The following is a 16,003-nucleotide window of genomic DNA, read 5'->3' on the forward strand; positions in this document are numbered from 1 at the left end:
ATAGACACACATACACAGACACACAGTCGTATAATAATAATAATAATAATAATAATAATAATAATCCTTGCATTTGATATAGTGCTTTTCACGTCGGACGTCCCAAAGCGCTTCACAGAAGACACTGTAAAGTGAATTGACTGTATATTAGTGAGCGAAGTCTTAGAGAGAGGAGACACAGAGACTCACACACATCAAGACACACAGAGAGACAGATAGACACACACACACACAGTATATAGTTTGTGACACGACATGTGTAGCGACTGCCAGGATGGTGGGAGATGAACGAGATGGACCTTTGCTTATGTTGTTACCAGTAACTCACCCAAATTAGTGACCAGAATGAGCAGAGCAGCCACCAACATCCTCGCGGCTGGAAACCACCACATATACACGTTAGGGAGAGAGACAGAGACAAACTGAATATGGGCTGTCACCTGAACGCAGGGCAGAGTCTGCTGTTAATCATTACTGTTACTGTGGAGAGACCCTGACACTGGCTCTAATGGCACCCGGTGCACTTTCACTTTGTCAGGAATTAATATGTTAATTTATGAGATAAATAGTTTTGCTTCCTGTAAGACACACTTTACGCCCTCACTATTTTTAATATTATTATAATAATAATCCTTGCATTTGACACAGCGCCTTATCACGTTTTTGAGACTTCTCAAAGTGCTTCACAGGATACACTGGGAAATGTAGGGACTGTTTTGTGGGAGAAACGCAGCAGCCAATTCCGCACAGCAATGTTCCACAAACAGTAGAGGATTGAGTGCCTTAATAGTTACAAAAAATTTTGAATAATCCTTCCATCTGATACAGCGCCTTATCACATCTTCGGAACGTCTCAAAGCGCTTCACAGGATACGCTGTAAGGTGGAGTGACTGTGTGTTTTGGAGGCTGAAACATGGCAGCCAATTGCACACAGCGACGTCTCCACAAACAGTTGTGGATTGAGTGACCACATTATTGTTATTTTTTTGAAGTTATTATTACCCCCAGAAACGCATTCCGCCAATCGACTGACGACCGGGTTCCTACTGACTGCTGGTAAACAGGGGCGTGAGTAACAAGTGTGTGTGTGTGGGGGGGTAAGGAAACTTGCTTAAGGTTTTGCCCTGACACACCTGGGAATCGAACCCAGATCCGTTCGCTTGCGAGGCGAGCGCTCTAACCCCTGAGCTACAGGGACTCCACAAGATACTCACTGAGACACAAGTTTAGTGTGTGTTTTGTGATGTGTTCAGTGACTGTTTAGGGATGTGTTCAGGGTCATGTTTCGTTACCCCATCACCCCCATCTTCGCCCGGCTCCACTGGCTCCCCATCACTGAGAGAGTACAGTTCAAGCTCCTGGTCCTCACCTTCGAAGCACTCCATGGCCTCACTCCCCCCCACCTCTGTGAACTCCTAACTAAGCCCCTACCAACCTGTCCATTCTCTCCACTCAGTAGGCTCCGGCCGGCTTCACATCCCCCACCCGCCTCCCCCACCATTGGCTGTCGGGCCTTCAGCCTCTCCACCCCCTCTCTCGCCTCCTTCAAGGCCAGTTTCAAGACCTTCCTCGTCGACCATCACATCTTTGGTCACTGTCCTACCCTCACTCTCCCAGTCCTCTACCCTTCCTGATCCCAACCCCCAACCTGGGTATAAACCTCTGACTGTCCAGCGCCTTGGGACGTCCTCCTGACATGAACATAATAATCATTGCATTTGATATCGCGCCTTATCACGTTGTCGAGACATCTCATTCATAGAACAGACTGTAGAGTGGAGTGACTGTGTATTTTGTAGCCAAAACACGGCAACCAATTATCATGTCATTGAAGTGGCTCAAGGAGCTTAGCAGGATATGCTACTGTAAAGTGTAGTGACTGTGTGTTCAGTGACTGTGTAGTGACTGTCAGGGATAGTGTGCACCCCACCACACTCCTAACCTCTGACACAAGATGGAATTATTGCGGTCAAACCAAAGGAATTTTATTACCAGAAGAAGATAACAAGAGAGAAATGTGGAGAGACGAGAGAAGCTGAGATTGTTCTCCTTAGAGCAAGAGGAGGATAGGGGAGATCTAATATAGGTGTTCAAAATGATGAGGGGTTTTGATAGAGTAAATAGGGAGAAACTGTTTCCACTGGTGTGTGGGTCAGTAACGGGAGAACATAGATTTAATATAATTGGGAAAAGAACCAGAGGGGAGACGAGGGGATATTTACGCAGCGATTTGTTACGGTCTGGAACGCACTGCCGGAAAGGGAATTGGACAGGGACTTGAAAAGGAAAAATATGCAGAGATACGGGGTAGGAGCGGGGGAGTGGGACTGATTGGGCAGCTCTTTCAAAGAACCGGCACAGACACGATGGGCTGAATGGCTTCCGCCTGTGCTGTAAGATTCTGTGATTCCATAATAATAATAATAATAATCATTTGATATAGCGCCTTAACACGTCTTCGAGATCTCAGAGCTCTTCACAGAATACACTGTAAAGTGAATTGACTGTATATTTGTGGGTGAAACGCGGCAGACAATTGCGCACAGCAGTGTCCTACAAACAGTCGTGGATCGAAGTAGCCAATATATTATTTTTTGTAAGGATTATTACCCCCAGAAAAGTAATCCACCAGTCGACTAACAACCGTATTCTTACTTACTGCAGTGTAAACAGAGGCGTGTGCGTGTGAAATAAGGACATTATGCCCCGACCCGCCCAGGAATCGAACAAAGGTCCTCTCGCTTGTGAGGCGAGTGCTGTAACCACTGAGCTGCAGGACTCCAACGATAAAACCCCTGACAGGTTAACCACCCGGAGCTCAGTGACCTGTGAGTTAGGAATGTCTGGAGTTAATCGCTGTACAGCTCAAAGGTTTCAGTTGGTTTGAAGCAGTGATTTCATGTGGAAGTGAAAGCCATTGTAAGATTAGCTCACTCATAAAGCTGGCTCGTGGCCTCAGATTCCTGTACCTTGTCCTGTACCAGCTGACTGGGATAATAATGGTAATAACAACAATAATAATAATAATAATAATAATCCTTGCATTTGATATACGCTTTTCACGTCTTCTAGACGTCTCAAAGCGCTTCACAGAATAGTGAATTGACTACATTTGTAGGTGAAACACAGCAGCCAATTGTACACAGCAGTGTCCCACAAACAGTCGTGGATTGGAATGACCAATTTATTATTGTTTTTTTTGAGGGATTATTATCAGGGTGTGGAGTAAGGAAACTTGTCCAAGGCCTCGCCCGGCCAGGAATCGAACTCAGGTCTCTCACTAATAATAATAGTAATAATAGTAATTCTTGCAAAAAAGACAAATTGGTCACTTCAATCCGCAACTGTTTGTGGGCACCTCTGTGCACGTGCAATTAATTGGCTGCTGACTAACAAGCGAGGTCCTACTTACTGCTTGGTAAACAGAGGCAAACGCGTGTGCGTGTGTATGTCTGTGTGTGCATGTCTGTGTGTGTATGTCTGTGTGTGCGTTTCTGTGAGTATGTGTGTGTGTGAGTCTGTGTCTGCGTATGTGTCTGTGTGTGTGTGTGTGGAGTAAGGAAACTTGCCCTACGTTTCACCCTGAATACTGAACTCCTGGTAAATAACATTAACTTCTCAGTGAGCCGATAAGTCACAACAACAACAACTTGTATTTACACAGCGCCCTTTATGAGGGTAGCGTCTCGGAGTGGTGGAGCCTGACGCAGAGCCAGTTGGAGGGGAGAGACAGGCAGAAGGTGACCGTGAGCATGGTCAAAGAGAAAGATTTTCAGTCTTGATCTAAAAGAGGGGGAAGGATAGGAGAGGGGAGGAAAGGGGGAAAGGCGGAGGGATCGGTGGAGAGAGCTCCAAAGTCTGACAATACGACCCCCATGATGGATCAGAGGGCACGAGGGACACGCAGGAGGCCGGAGGCAGCCGAGAGGAGGCAGTGGGTAGTGGGTTGGGGGGGTCAGCAGGTCGGAGAGAGAGGTAGGGAGGTGCCAGAGCCTGAAGAGATTTGTAGATGATTGAAAGGATCTTGAAATCGATCTACGTTGTCACAGCTATCTACTTCCTGGTGCCATTACGACGTAAATTGTGATAAATATCTTTTTGGTGCTTTCCAAGGTCCTGAAACACAATGCAGATCGGACAGACCATTACTAACAACATTTTACACTGAACCTTTCACATCAGGAGGACGTCCCAAGGACCTGGACAGTCAGGGATTTGGATCTGAGCTGTGGGTTGGGATCAGGACGGGGTGGATGGTGGCGAGGTAGGGGTTAGGAAGGTGACCAGGTTGAAGAGGAAAGTCTTGTGACAGGCCTTGAAGGAGGTGAGGGAGTGATGGGGTGGGATGGAGGGACTGTGGGATGGAGTTCCAGAGGGTGGGGCAGAGTAACTGAAGGCCCAACCGATGGTGGGGCAGGTGAGGCGGGGGATGTGAAGCAGGCCGGAGCCCGCTGAGCAGAGAGAGCGGACAGGTTGTTAGGGGGTATGGGGAGCTGCAGAGTTAGTTCTGGATGATCTGCAGTTTGTAGAGGGAGGCGTTGGGAGGCCGACAAGCAGGGAGGGGCAAAGTCAAGCCTGTTTGTGGTGAACACATGGATGAGGGCCTCGGTGGCCTGCGGTGAGAGACAGTGGCGAGCCGGGCAATATGGCGGAGGTGGGGAAGGCATATCAGGTCATGGCACGGATGAGGGGATGAAGGACAGTTTAGGGTCGTAAAGGACAGAGTTGGGACAGCAAGAGACTGAGCCGGGCTGACACACTGTCCGTGTCAGCCATTTGTTTCCTCACCATGTAAGGGCCTGAATCCTTCTGGGAGACATTGGCAGAGGAAGCCTAAAATATAACCAAACACAGTTTAGCTATTCATTAGCAATGTCGTTAGCAGTAAATAATAATAACCATTGCATTTCATACAGTGCCTTATCACGTCTTCATAACATCTCAAAGCGCTTCACAGGATACAACAACAACAACAACAAGATTCCATTTATAAAGCGCCTTTCACGTCAGGAGGACGTCCCAAGCGCTGCACAGTTGGGTCATGACCCGAGCAGGGGGGAAATGGTCAGGGTAAGGGGAGGGAAGGGAGGGAGCGAGGAGGGGGAAGAGAGTCGAGAGGGGAGCTGAAGGCTCGGTCAAAGAGAAAGGTTTTGAGACCGGCCTTGAAGGAGGAAAGGGAGGAAGCGGCGAAGGCACTGGGGGATAGAGTTCCAGAGCCTGGGGCTGAGAGGCTGAAGGCCCGACCACCGATGGTAGGGCGATTGGGGCGGGGGACGTGGAGCAGACCGGAGCCAGAGGAACGGAGGGTACGGGCAGGTAGGTAGGGGGATAGTAGGTCGGAGAGGTAGGAGGGAGCGAGGCCGTGAATGGCCTTGTAGGTGAGGATGAGGATCTTGAAATCTTGATACACGGTAAAGAGTAGTGACTGTGTGGTTTCAAAAATAATAATAATCGTTGCATTTGATACAGTGCCTTATCACGTCTTTGAGTCGTATCAAAGGGGAGTCAATTGCCTAAGGTTTTGCCCTGTCCGGGAAACAAAACCGGATCCTCTCGCTTGAGAGGCGAGGGCTCTAACCACTGAGCTACAGGACTGCACAGCACTTACTCTGACATCAATGGTCTCGTAGTATGGTTCACCCTCTGTCTCTTGCTGTGTTTTGGCTGGAAAATAAACAACAACTTGTTTATTCAAAGGCACAGCCTCTGATGGTGGGATGGAGGGAACGAGGGACAAATAGGAGGCCGGTGTGGGGGCGGTGGGGGGTGAGCAGGTCGGAGAGGTAGGGAGGTGCCAGGGCATGAAGGGGTTTGAAAACGAGTGAGAGGATCTTGAAATCGTAGAAAATCTTGAAAATATACAAGAGTTTGTACATTTGCTGAACCGGTGAACTTGGAGAGAAACGGAGAAGGAGGCACTGATAGAGAGACAGAGAGAGAGAGAGAGATTGGTAGTGAGAGATAGGGTTAAAGCCTGACAGAAAGACAAAGAGGGAGCGATTGAAAGAGAGAGGGGGAGATGGATGGATAGAGACTGATAGAGAGTGAGATGGAGGGTGATAGAGAGACAGGGGTAGAGGCTGATAGAAAGGAGAGGGTGAAATGGAGTGGGAGAGACTGATAGAGAGAGAGAGAAAGATGGAGGGGGAGAGACTGATGGAGGAAGAGTGAGACGGAGAGGGTAGAGACTGATTGAGTTTGTGATGGAGGTGGATAGAGACTAATAGAGGGAGTGTGAGACAGAGGGAGAGACTGACAGAGTGAGATAAAGAGGGAGAGACTGAAAGTGAGAGAGAGTGAGACGGAGGAGGAGTGATTGATAGCGAGAGGGGGAGATGGATGGATAGAGACTGACAGAGAGTGAGATGGAGGGTGATAGAGAGAGAGGGGTAGAAACTGATAGAAAAGAGTGGGTGAAATGGAGAGGGAGAGACTGAGAGTGATGGAGGGTGACAGAGAGAAGGGGTAGAAGACTGATAGAAAAGAGAGGGTGAAATGGGAGGGGGAGAGGCTGATAGAGAGAGAGAGACAAAGTGGGAGAGACTGATAGTGAAAGAGAGTGAGATGGAGGGGCTAGAGACAGATAGAGAGAGACGGAGGGGTAAGAGACTGCAGAGAGAGAGGACAGTGAGAGGGTGAGTGGCTGAGGGGGGTCTGGGCTGGTATAATAAACTACAGAACATGAAGGTGAAAGGTTTTCCTGTGTATATACGGCCTCACCTTCCTTACGTTTCCTGTAAACGTACACCACAGCGAGTGTTGCAATGACCACCACAGCCCACAGCCCCCACATTGTCCCCACTATCAGGGCCACATTCACTGCGGAGAGAAAACACCTTCACTGTCTCTCTATTAGATTATACTCTCGTAACATAGAGACCACAGCACAGACCTCATGTAAATCATAGCAATCCTCGCATTTGATACAGCGCCTTATCACGTTGTTGTAAAGTGTAGTAACTGTGTATTTTTGTGGGCGGACACAGCAGCCAATTGCGCACAGCGGTGACCCACAAACAGTCGTGGATTGATTGACCCAGATTTTTTGTTTTTTTGGAGGGATTATGACCCCCAGAAAGTGAACCGTCAATTGACTAACAGCGGGTTCCTACCTACTGCTGATAAACAGAGTGCACATCTGTGTGTGTATGTGTGTCTATGTGTGTCTGCGGTGTGTGTGTGTGTGTGTGTGTGTGTGTGTCTGTGGGTGTGTGTCTGTGTGTGTGTCAAATATCAATAAACTTACCTCCGCCTTTCAAAGTCACGTCAAATTGGAGAAGTTCTCTCCCTTGCGTTAGTGACACGGCATTGATATGTGCCCTGATCGGTTTGCCTGGAATTTACTGATGAGCAGTTTAGAGAAGGTAGTCCTGAGGTATGTTGAAACTTGTCGTCAGAGCCCAGTGATGGAAGTTGTCTTCCTTCGACCATGTAAGTGTGCGGGCAGCAGGCCAGGGTCTGACACCCGCACTGTGTCTGTCAGTGACACGTCTAAGGTCACATCTGCCTCCTTCCCCACTTCCACCTGAGGCTCAGACCCTGACGCTCTCTGGGGTTTATCTGTGTAACAGCACAGACAGCGTTCAGCAAAACAGCAACACAGTCACCCCAACAGTCAGTAGGAATAATAATAATCCTCCTGTTTGATACAGCGCCTTATCACGCCATCGAGACATCTTAAATCCCATCTAAAGACCTTCCTCTTCGACCAACCCGCACATTCAGGCCACCCTCCCACCCCCAAAACCCACCCCCCCCTGTCCTCCACCCCCTCCTGCCCCCAACTCCCAGCTCAGGTCCAAAAACCCTGACTGTGCAGCGTCCTGGAACATCTTTTGCGACGTTGAAGGGGCGCTATACAAGTGTAAATTTGTCATCGTTGTTGCTGTTTCCAGCCCCTCAAGTCCTCACCAATAACTATAGAGCATTGACTGTCAGAGACAACATGGCGTCCAACACATGTGAAGATCTCCTCGGGAGCTGAGCTGATCCTTTGTGATGGTGACATTCCCCTCGTTTGTCGCATTGACAGTCGTCTGTCCAACCTTCAGCTGAAGGACAGAGTCTGGCACCCCACCAGCCCAGGAGCACATCAACACCAATGCTGTTCCTTTATCTGCTGCTCCCGCATGTGATCCGCTGTGTGGGAGCCCCTTGAACAAGGCAAAGACAAACAGTCCAGTTATTGGCTCCACCTTGAGTTGTCCCCACCCTCGCCCGGCTCCACTGGCTCCCCATCCCTCAGAGGATACTGTTCAAGATCCTGGTGCTCAGCTTTAAAGCCCTCCATGGCCTCACTCCTCCCTCCCTACCTCTGTGACCTCCTAATCCCTGACCAACCGGTCCGCTCCCTCTGCTTAGCGGGCTCCCGGCCTGCTCCATGTTCCCCGCCCGCCCATCCCCTTCAGCCTCTCTGACCCACCCTCTGAAACTCCCACAATCCCTCTGCCACGCCTCCCTCACCTCCTTCGAAACCTATCTCAAGATCCTCCTCTTCGACAGACCGTGCCTTCGGTCACCCTCCTACACCCATCTCCCTGCCCTCCAACCCTCCTGATAGCAACCCCAGCTCAGATGTGGGTCCCTGACTGTCCAGCGCCTTGAGACATCCTCCTGACGTGAAAGCCACTGTGTAAATGCCATGTGTTGTTATTTAGACAGTGCCAATTTTGACTGAGATCTAACTCACTGTACACGAGGATTGAAACCTTCTCCGTGTGGCTAATCGTGGTGTAATCATTCTTCACATTGCAAGTGTAATCCCCGCTGTTGTTGAACGTGAGGCTCTCTATAGGCAGCAGTGAGGTGTTGCCGGCAATGACTGTGGTGTTATGTGTCCACCTGTAGTTACACTCTGGGAAACATTTCGTCTGACAGTTGAGCGTCACTAAATCTCCCTCCTTCCCACAGTACTGTCCTGGGACCAAACTGTCACATATCACTGCCCACTCATATATACTGTGGGTGGATCAGGGCCATCTGAAAGAAAAACATTAAGTGATGACATAGATAGATAAATGGGTGGCAGATGATAGTGTGAGAGAAACAGCCTTTTTACATGTATCACAGACCTCCGACTGTTTGTGGGTCCCTCCTGTGCGCAATTGGCTGCCGTCCCCCGACCCACCCACCCCACCATTGGCGGGAGAGACTTCAGCCACTCTGCCCCCAACCTCTGGAATCCTATCCCCCAGTCATTCCGCTTCACGCCCTCCTTAGCCTCCTTCAAGTCACGCCTCAAGACCCTCCTCTTCGACCATGCCATCGGCCATCCCCCTTCCCCGCCCCTCCCTTCTCCCCCCGTGACTCCAGCTCGGGTCTGAAATGCTGTCACTGTCCAGTGCCTTGGGACATCCTCCCGATGTGAAACACGCTATACAAATGTAATCCTGTTGTTGTTGTTGTGTTTCATCCATAAAATATACAGTCAATTCACTTTACAGTATATTCTGTGAAGTGATTTGAGACGTGAGGAGGTGTTTTTTTTGGAGGGGTTAATACATTCGGAAAAGTGATCTGGCAATCGACTAACAAGGGTTCCCGCTTACTGTTAGGTAAACAACAAAATACAACAACAATAATATTACATTTATAGGGCGTCCTTAACGTCGGGAGGACGTCCCAAGACATTGGCGCTGCTAAACAGTGGGGTGTATGTGTGTGGGGGGGTGGGGGTGGGGGCGAGTGTTGGGTGGAGTAATGTACCTGCCTAAGCTTTCGTCCTGACCTGCGCGGGAATCAAACCCAGGTCCTCTCGCTTGATAAGGCGATATATCAAGTGCAAGAATGATTATTATTCTGATGATCATGACTATGATCATTATTATTGTTATTATCTTTACTGTTATTGCAGCTCAGGTCACGTGAGGCTGACTTTGGGTCATGGAGTTTAAAGCGAGTCGGGGTTCCTGCTCCTGGTCCCTAAACTCCCTCTCGGGCTCAAGTGTGGGTGTTGCAGTCTGGTGGGGAGATTAGGTTTGTCTGTGGGGCCCTCTACAGTCAAGTGGCCGATTGACACTCAGATAGTGATGGGATCTTTAACCTGAACAGGCAGATAGTTTAACGTCTCATCCAAACAGCGGCTCTTCAATGATAATAACAATAGTGGAGTCCTGTTGCTCAGTGGTTAGAGCATTTGCCTCGTAAGTGAACTTGAGTTCAATTCCCATCAGGGTGCGAATGCTTGGGCAAGTTTCCTTACTCCACACGCCTGATAATAACCCCTCCAGAAAGAAACTAATAGTAAATTGGGCACTTCAATCCACGGCTGTTTTGGGACGACGCTGTGTGCAATTGTGTTTCACCCACAAATATACAGTCAATTCACTTTACAATATATTCTGTGAAGCATTTTGAGTTGTCTCAAAGACGTAAAGAGCGCGGCATCAAATGAAAGGTTTATTATATTATTTATAGGGCAAAACATTGGGCAAGTTTCCTTACTCCGCACGCCTCTGTTTACCTCGCAGTGTGTGGGGACCCAGTTGTTAGTCGACTGATGGATCGCTTTTCCGAGGGTAAAAATTCCTTCAAAAAATAATATTAATGAATTGGTCCCTGAATCCCCAACTGTTTGTGGGACACTGCTGTGTGCAATTGGTTGACATTTTATGGAGTGGTTATTACCTCCAGAAAGTGATCCGGCAATGAACTGACAAGTAGGTTCCCACTTACTGCAGGTCAGCAGAGCCATGTCTATGTGTGTTTCTATGAGTGGAGGAAGGACTATATGAGTTCCAAGTACTGACGTGAGGCTTGAACCCACAACCTTCTGACTTATAGAGAGCTGAGCCAGGCTGGAACAAGTAGGGATATACGTGGGCCAACTGCACTGTCCTGTTCAGCTCACGTTGATCTGGTTTTAACACCACAGCAAATATACTCACAAGTTATCACCAGCTTCACTGGTTTGCTGCTGTCACTGTTCACCGGGTTACTGGCCGCGCAGATAAACCCTCCACTGTCGTTCCTGTGTACGGGGCTGATTGTCAGAGTGCTATTAGCTGCAGACAGTGTGTAACGTGGGGTTACAGGTAACGGGTGTCCACCCAGTGCCCAGGAATAGGTGGGGAACAATCCCATCGCTGTACACCTCAATGTCGTTGTGTCTTTATTCTCGATAAATATCTCCTTGTCTGGACTCAGGCTGATGCTCACATTGGACAGCAGAGCTGTAAGATAAAGTGTTTCATTTCATCCGGATTTACTTTACTTAACACAAAGCTGTTCTGCTTCAGTTCAAGATCCTGGTCCTCACCTTGAATGTCCTCTACAACCTCACTCCTCTCTCCTTACCTCCGCTCCCTCTGCTCAGCGGGCTCCGGCCTGCTTCATGCCCCCCGCCCACCTGCCCCACCATCAGCGGTTGGGCCTTCAGCCTCTCTGCCCCAATCCACGACTGTTTGTGGGACACTGCTGTGTGCAATTGGCTGCAGAGTTTCGCCCACAAAATAGACCGGCAATTCACTTTACAGTATATCGTCCCAAAATACATCACTTTGCACTTCTCCACATTAAACTTCATCATGTCTGCCCATGTTACCAGTCTGTCTATGTCCTCTTGCAGTCTGTTACTCTCCTCCTCACTGTTTACTACTTTTCTTAGCTTAGTATCATGTGTGTGGCTCCTGATCACACACTAAACTCTGTACCCCCATCACCCCAGTCCTGCCCAGGCTCCAAACTTGGCAATTGTGCTCTCTATACCCAAGTCCAGGCCACCTTAAAGACCCATTTCAAGGCCTTCCTCTTCGACCGGCCATGCCTCCAGTCATCCTTCTATTCCAACCCTACCCGCCCTCCACCCCTCCTTATCCCAACCCCCACCTCGAGTGCGGATCCCTGACTATCCAGTGCCTTGGGACGTCGTCCTGATATGAAAGCCACTGTTGTTGTTTACACCATGACATTTTTGACTGAGATAACTAACTCACTGTACACGAGGATTGAAACCTTCTCCGTGCGGCTAATCGTGGTGTAATCATTCTTCACATTGCAAGTGTAATCCCCGCTGTTGTTGAACGTGAGGCTCTCTATAGGCAGCTGTGAGGTGTTGCCGGCAATGACTGTGGTGTTATGTGTCCACCTGTAGTTACACTCTGGGAAACATTTCGTCTGACAGTTGAGGGTCATCAAATCTCCCTCCTTCCCACAGTACTGTCCTGGGACCAAACTGTCACATATCACCTGCCCACTCACAATAAAGGTGAGTGGATCAGGGCCATCTGAAAGAAAAAGCATTAAACTATGCATAGATAGATAAATGGATGGCAGATGATAGTGTGAGAGAAACAGTCTTTTTACATGTATCACAGACCTCTGACTGTTTGTGGGTCGCTGCTGTGTGCAATTGGCTGCTGCGTTTTGCTCATAACATATACAGTCAATTCACTTTACAGTGTATTCTGTGAAGCGTTTCAGTCGTCCAGAAGACGTGAAAAGCGCTGTATCAAATGCAAGGATTATTATATTATTGATAGAGAAAAACGTCGGCCAAGTTTCCCTACTCCCACACACCTCTGTTTACTGAGCAGTAATTAGGAACCCGGTTATTAGTCGATTGGTGGAATCAAACCAAAGTCCTCTCACTTGCGAGGTGAGGGCTCCAACCACTACAGGACCCCACTGTTTGTTTCTCTATTCACAGCATCAAACCCCAATGTAGAATATTCCAGCATTGCATTGGCGCTTCAGTCTGGACTACATGAGTTCCAAGTACTGACGTGAGGCCACAACCTTCTGACTTATAGAGAGCTGAGCCAGGCTGGAACAAGTAGGGATATACGTGGGCCAACTGCACTGTCCTGTTCAGCTCACGTTGATCTGGTTTTAACACAACAGCAAATATACTCACAAGTTATCACCAGCTTCACTGGTTTGCTGCTGTCACTGCCCACCAGGTGACTGGCCGTGCAGATAAACCCTCCACTGTCGCTCCTGTGTACGGGGCTGATTGTCAGAGTGCTATTATCTGCAGACAGTGTGTAACGTGGGGTTACAGGTAACGGGTGTCCATCCAGTGCCCAGGAATAGGTGGGGAACGATCCCATTGCTGTACATCTTAGTGTCACTGTGTCTTTATTCTCGATAAATATCTCCTTGTCTGGACTCAGGCTGATGCTCACATTGGACACCGGAGCTGTAAGATAACGCGTTTCATTTCATTCAGAAACTTGTTCAGATTCACTTCACTGACACAGACCTGTTCAGAGTCACTTTGCTGAACCCTACACTTTATTTCTGACGCTGTTTGTTATGATTCACTGTTTATTCAGGTCTCAGTCTGGCTCATTTGGTAGCACAATGTTATGGTTTAAAGCCCCACTCTTGGAGCTCACAGTCCAGGTTTATTGGCTTAATGAATGAAATGAAATGGGCCCGGGGGCCGGATGCGGCCCGTGGGCCACCAGTTGGCCCACCCTGCTCTCACCGATGCTCTGAAGCAGGGTGGCTGCCGTGGGCCGGATTCCCCTATTTGTCAAAGATCCACGAGCCACATCCAACCTGAGGCCATTTCCACTCCCGCCCTCCCTCCCTCCCTCCCTGGTCAGCGGCAGGAGCTGATGGTTGGGAAGACCCAGCGACCAGAGCCTTTACTGCAGTCTGTCAGGAGAGCAGAGCAAATACGTCGCTGTTCCTCACACTCCCCCTCCCTCTCCCCCCCTCCCTCTCTCTGCCCCCACTCTTTTTCACTCCCCTCTCTCCCCCTCTCTTTCTCCCCCCCTCCCTTGCTCCCAAGATCCACTGGCACTTGCCTGGCTTTCCTATCACACACTAAACTCTGTAACCCATCCCCCGCCCTCACCAGACCCCACTGGCTCCTATCACACACTAAACTCTGTACCCCATCACCCCCGCCTCGCCAGGCCCCACTGGCCCTATCACACACTAAACTCTGTACCCCATCACCTGAGCCCTCGCCAGGCCCCACTGGCTCCCTATCACACACTAAACTCTGTACCCCATCACCCCCAGCCCTCGCCAGGCCCCACTGGATCCCTATCACACACTATACTCTGTACCCCATCACCTCCGCCCTCGCCCCCGCCCTCACCAGGCCCCACTGGCTCCCTATCACACACTAAACTCTGTACCCCATCAACCCCGCCCTCGCCAGGCCCCACTGGCTCCCTATCACACACTAAACTCTGTACCCCATCACCCCGCCCTCGCCAGGCTCCACTGTTTCCGTATCACCAAACAGATCGATTTTGAGATCATCTCACTCGTTTTCAAATCCCTTCATGCCATGGTACTGCCCTAACTCTCCGACCTGCTCACCCACCCACTGCACCTCTCGGTGCCTCCTCTTGGCTGGTTCCATCCTTGTCTTGTTTGTCCCTCGTCCCCTCCACTCCACCATCAATGGCTGTGTCTTCAGCCACTGCGTCACTTTCTCCCTCAATCCCAACGCCTCGCCCCTCCCTCCCCACCTTCAAATCGCGCCTAAAGACCTTCCAGTTTGATCGTGTTTACAGTCACCGCCTTCCTCTCCCTCTCCCCCCCCGGTCGGGTCAGACTCGGCCCCTGCAAAGTGCTCCGGGACACTCCGCGTGAAGGGCGCTGTTGTTGTTTACTCACTGTGAACACGCAGTTGTAAATCTGCTGAGGCTGCTCCGAGGATTAAGTCAAACACAGACACTGAGTACGAACCGGAATCAGCCGGAGTCACTGTGTCCAGACGTAGAGTGGCATTGTTGGGGTAAAGCTCAGCCCGACCCTGGTAGTCTCCAAAGTACTTCACTGCTGTTCCCTTTGCTGATGCGATTGTGGAGCTGGTGTTGACTTTCCATATTATACTAAAATTTCCCAGTTCACTGGGCATTACCAGGAAGTACACAGATTGTCCGGCTGTGGCTTCTATCTGACTCTCAGTGACGGTCAGACTGAAAGCTCCCACCTGCTCTGTAATACAAAACACACACAACAGTCAATCACCAAATTCACAATGTAATAATATATTCATCCTTGCATTTGATCTAACGTCTTATCACGTCTTTGAGATGTCTCAAAGCGCTTCACAGAATTACTGTCAGGTGAATTGACTATATTTGTGGACAAAAGTTTTGAAGGAATTATTACCCCCAGAAAAGCAATCCGCCAATCGACTAACAACCAGGTTTCTACTTACTTCTGATAAACAGAGGCGTGTGGGTACGTGTGAAGTAAGGAAACTTGCCCAACGTTTCCCCAGAGGGGAAGCGAACCCAGATCTCTCACTTACAAGGTGAGCGCTCTTACCACTGAACTACAGAACTGCACAATTCAGAAAATGTCATTTGTTTAAGATGAAAGATAGATTTAGATAGATTTCTGCTAGAAAATAATAGCTTGGGATACAGTAGATAGACCCACAGATACACACAGAAAGACATAGAGAGAGAGGAGACAGACACATACACACACACAGAGGCAGAGAGAGGTACCATTTGTGTAGCGACTTTCACATCGGGAGGATATCTCATAGATAGACACACTCACAGACACAGAGAGACACTCACACACATAGAGAGACACACACAGGCACATCCACAAACACACAGAGAAGGAGACACAGACACACAACAACGCACAGACACACACAAACAGAGAGATACACAGACAAACAGACACACACAAACAGAGAGATACACAGACAAACAGAGACACACATAGACACTCACAAATGCATATAGAGAGACACACACACTCATACATACGCGGACACGGAGACACACACACACACACTCACAAACTGAGAGAAACACACACACTCCCAAACAGAGACACAGACACACACACTGAGAGACAGAACACAGACACACACAGAGCGACACATACACAGAGACACACAGAGAGACACATACAGAAAGACTACACGCGGATAGATAGAGAAACATACCGAGAGACAGACACCCCCAGATAATCACACACACACACACAGACAGAGACATACACTGTGAGACAGACACACACATCCAGACAGAGATATATATACACACACACAGTGGGAGACACACACAG

At 49.2% G+C, this 16,003-nt stretch overlaps 1 protein-coding gene and 1 long non-coding RNA gene across 2 annotated transcripts in view; both read right to left on the bottom strand.

Moving 5' to 3' along the window:
• Positions 1-3,986: 3,986 nt before the first annotated feature.
• LOC121851615 lies at positions 3,987-6,781 on the bottom strand. The gene is made up of 4 exons (XR_006085935.1): positions 6,722-6,781; positions 5,610-5,665; positions 4,790-4,834; positions 3,987-4,117 (listed from the first exon to the last, which is right to left on the bottom strand). It is a non-coding gene; the product is annotated as an uncharacterized LOC121851615 (long non-coding RNA).
• A 2,158-nt stretch (positions 6,782-8,939) lies between these two features.
• Positions 8,940-16,003, bottom strand: part of LOC121851610 (carcinoembryonic antigen-related cell adhesion molecule 1-like) — a 7,133-nt gene continuing 69 nt past the window's right edge. Inside the window, exons 2-6 of the mRNA XM_042345652.1 lie at positions 14,582-14,905; positions 12,855-13,139; positions 11,935-12,225; positions 10,888-11,172; positions 8,940-8,980 (exon numbers count right to left, since the gene is read on the bottom strand). Of these exons, the coding sequence (XP_042201586.1) occupies positions 8,940-8,980; positions 10,888-11,172; positions 11,935-12,225; positions 12,855-13,139; positions 14,582-14,905 (1,226 nt within the window). The remainder of the gene's footprint in view (positions 8,981-10,887; positions 11,173-11,934; positions 12,226-12,854; positions 13,140-14,581; positions 14,906-16,003) is intronic.

This window comes from Callorhinchus milii, unplaced genomic scaffold, assembly GCF_018977255.1.
Source record: "Callorhinchus milii isolate IMCB2004 unplaced genomic scaffold, IMCB_Cmil_1.0 Scaffold71, whole genome shotgun sequence".
Lineage (NCBI taxonomy): Eukaryota > Metazoa > Chordata > Chondrichthyes > Chimaeriformes > Callorhinchidae > Callorhinchus > Callorhinchus milii.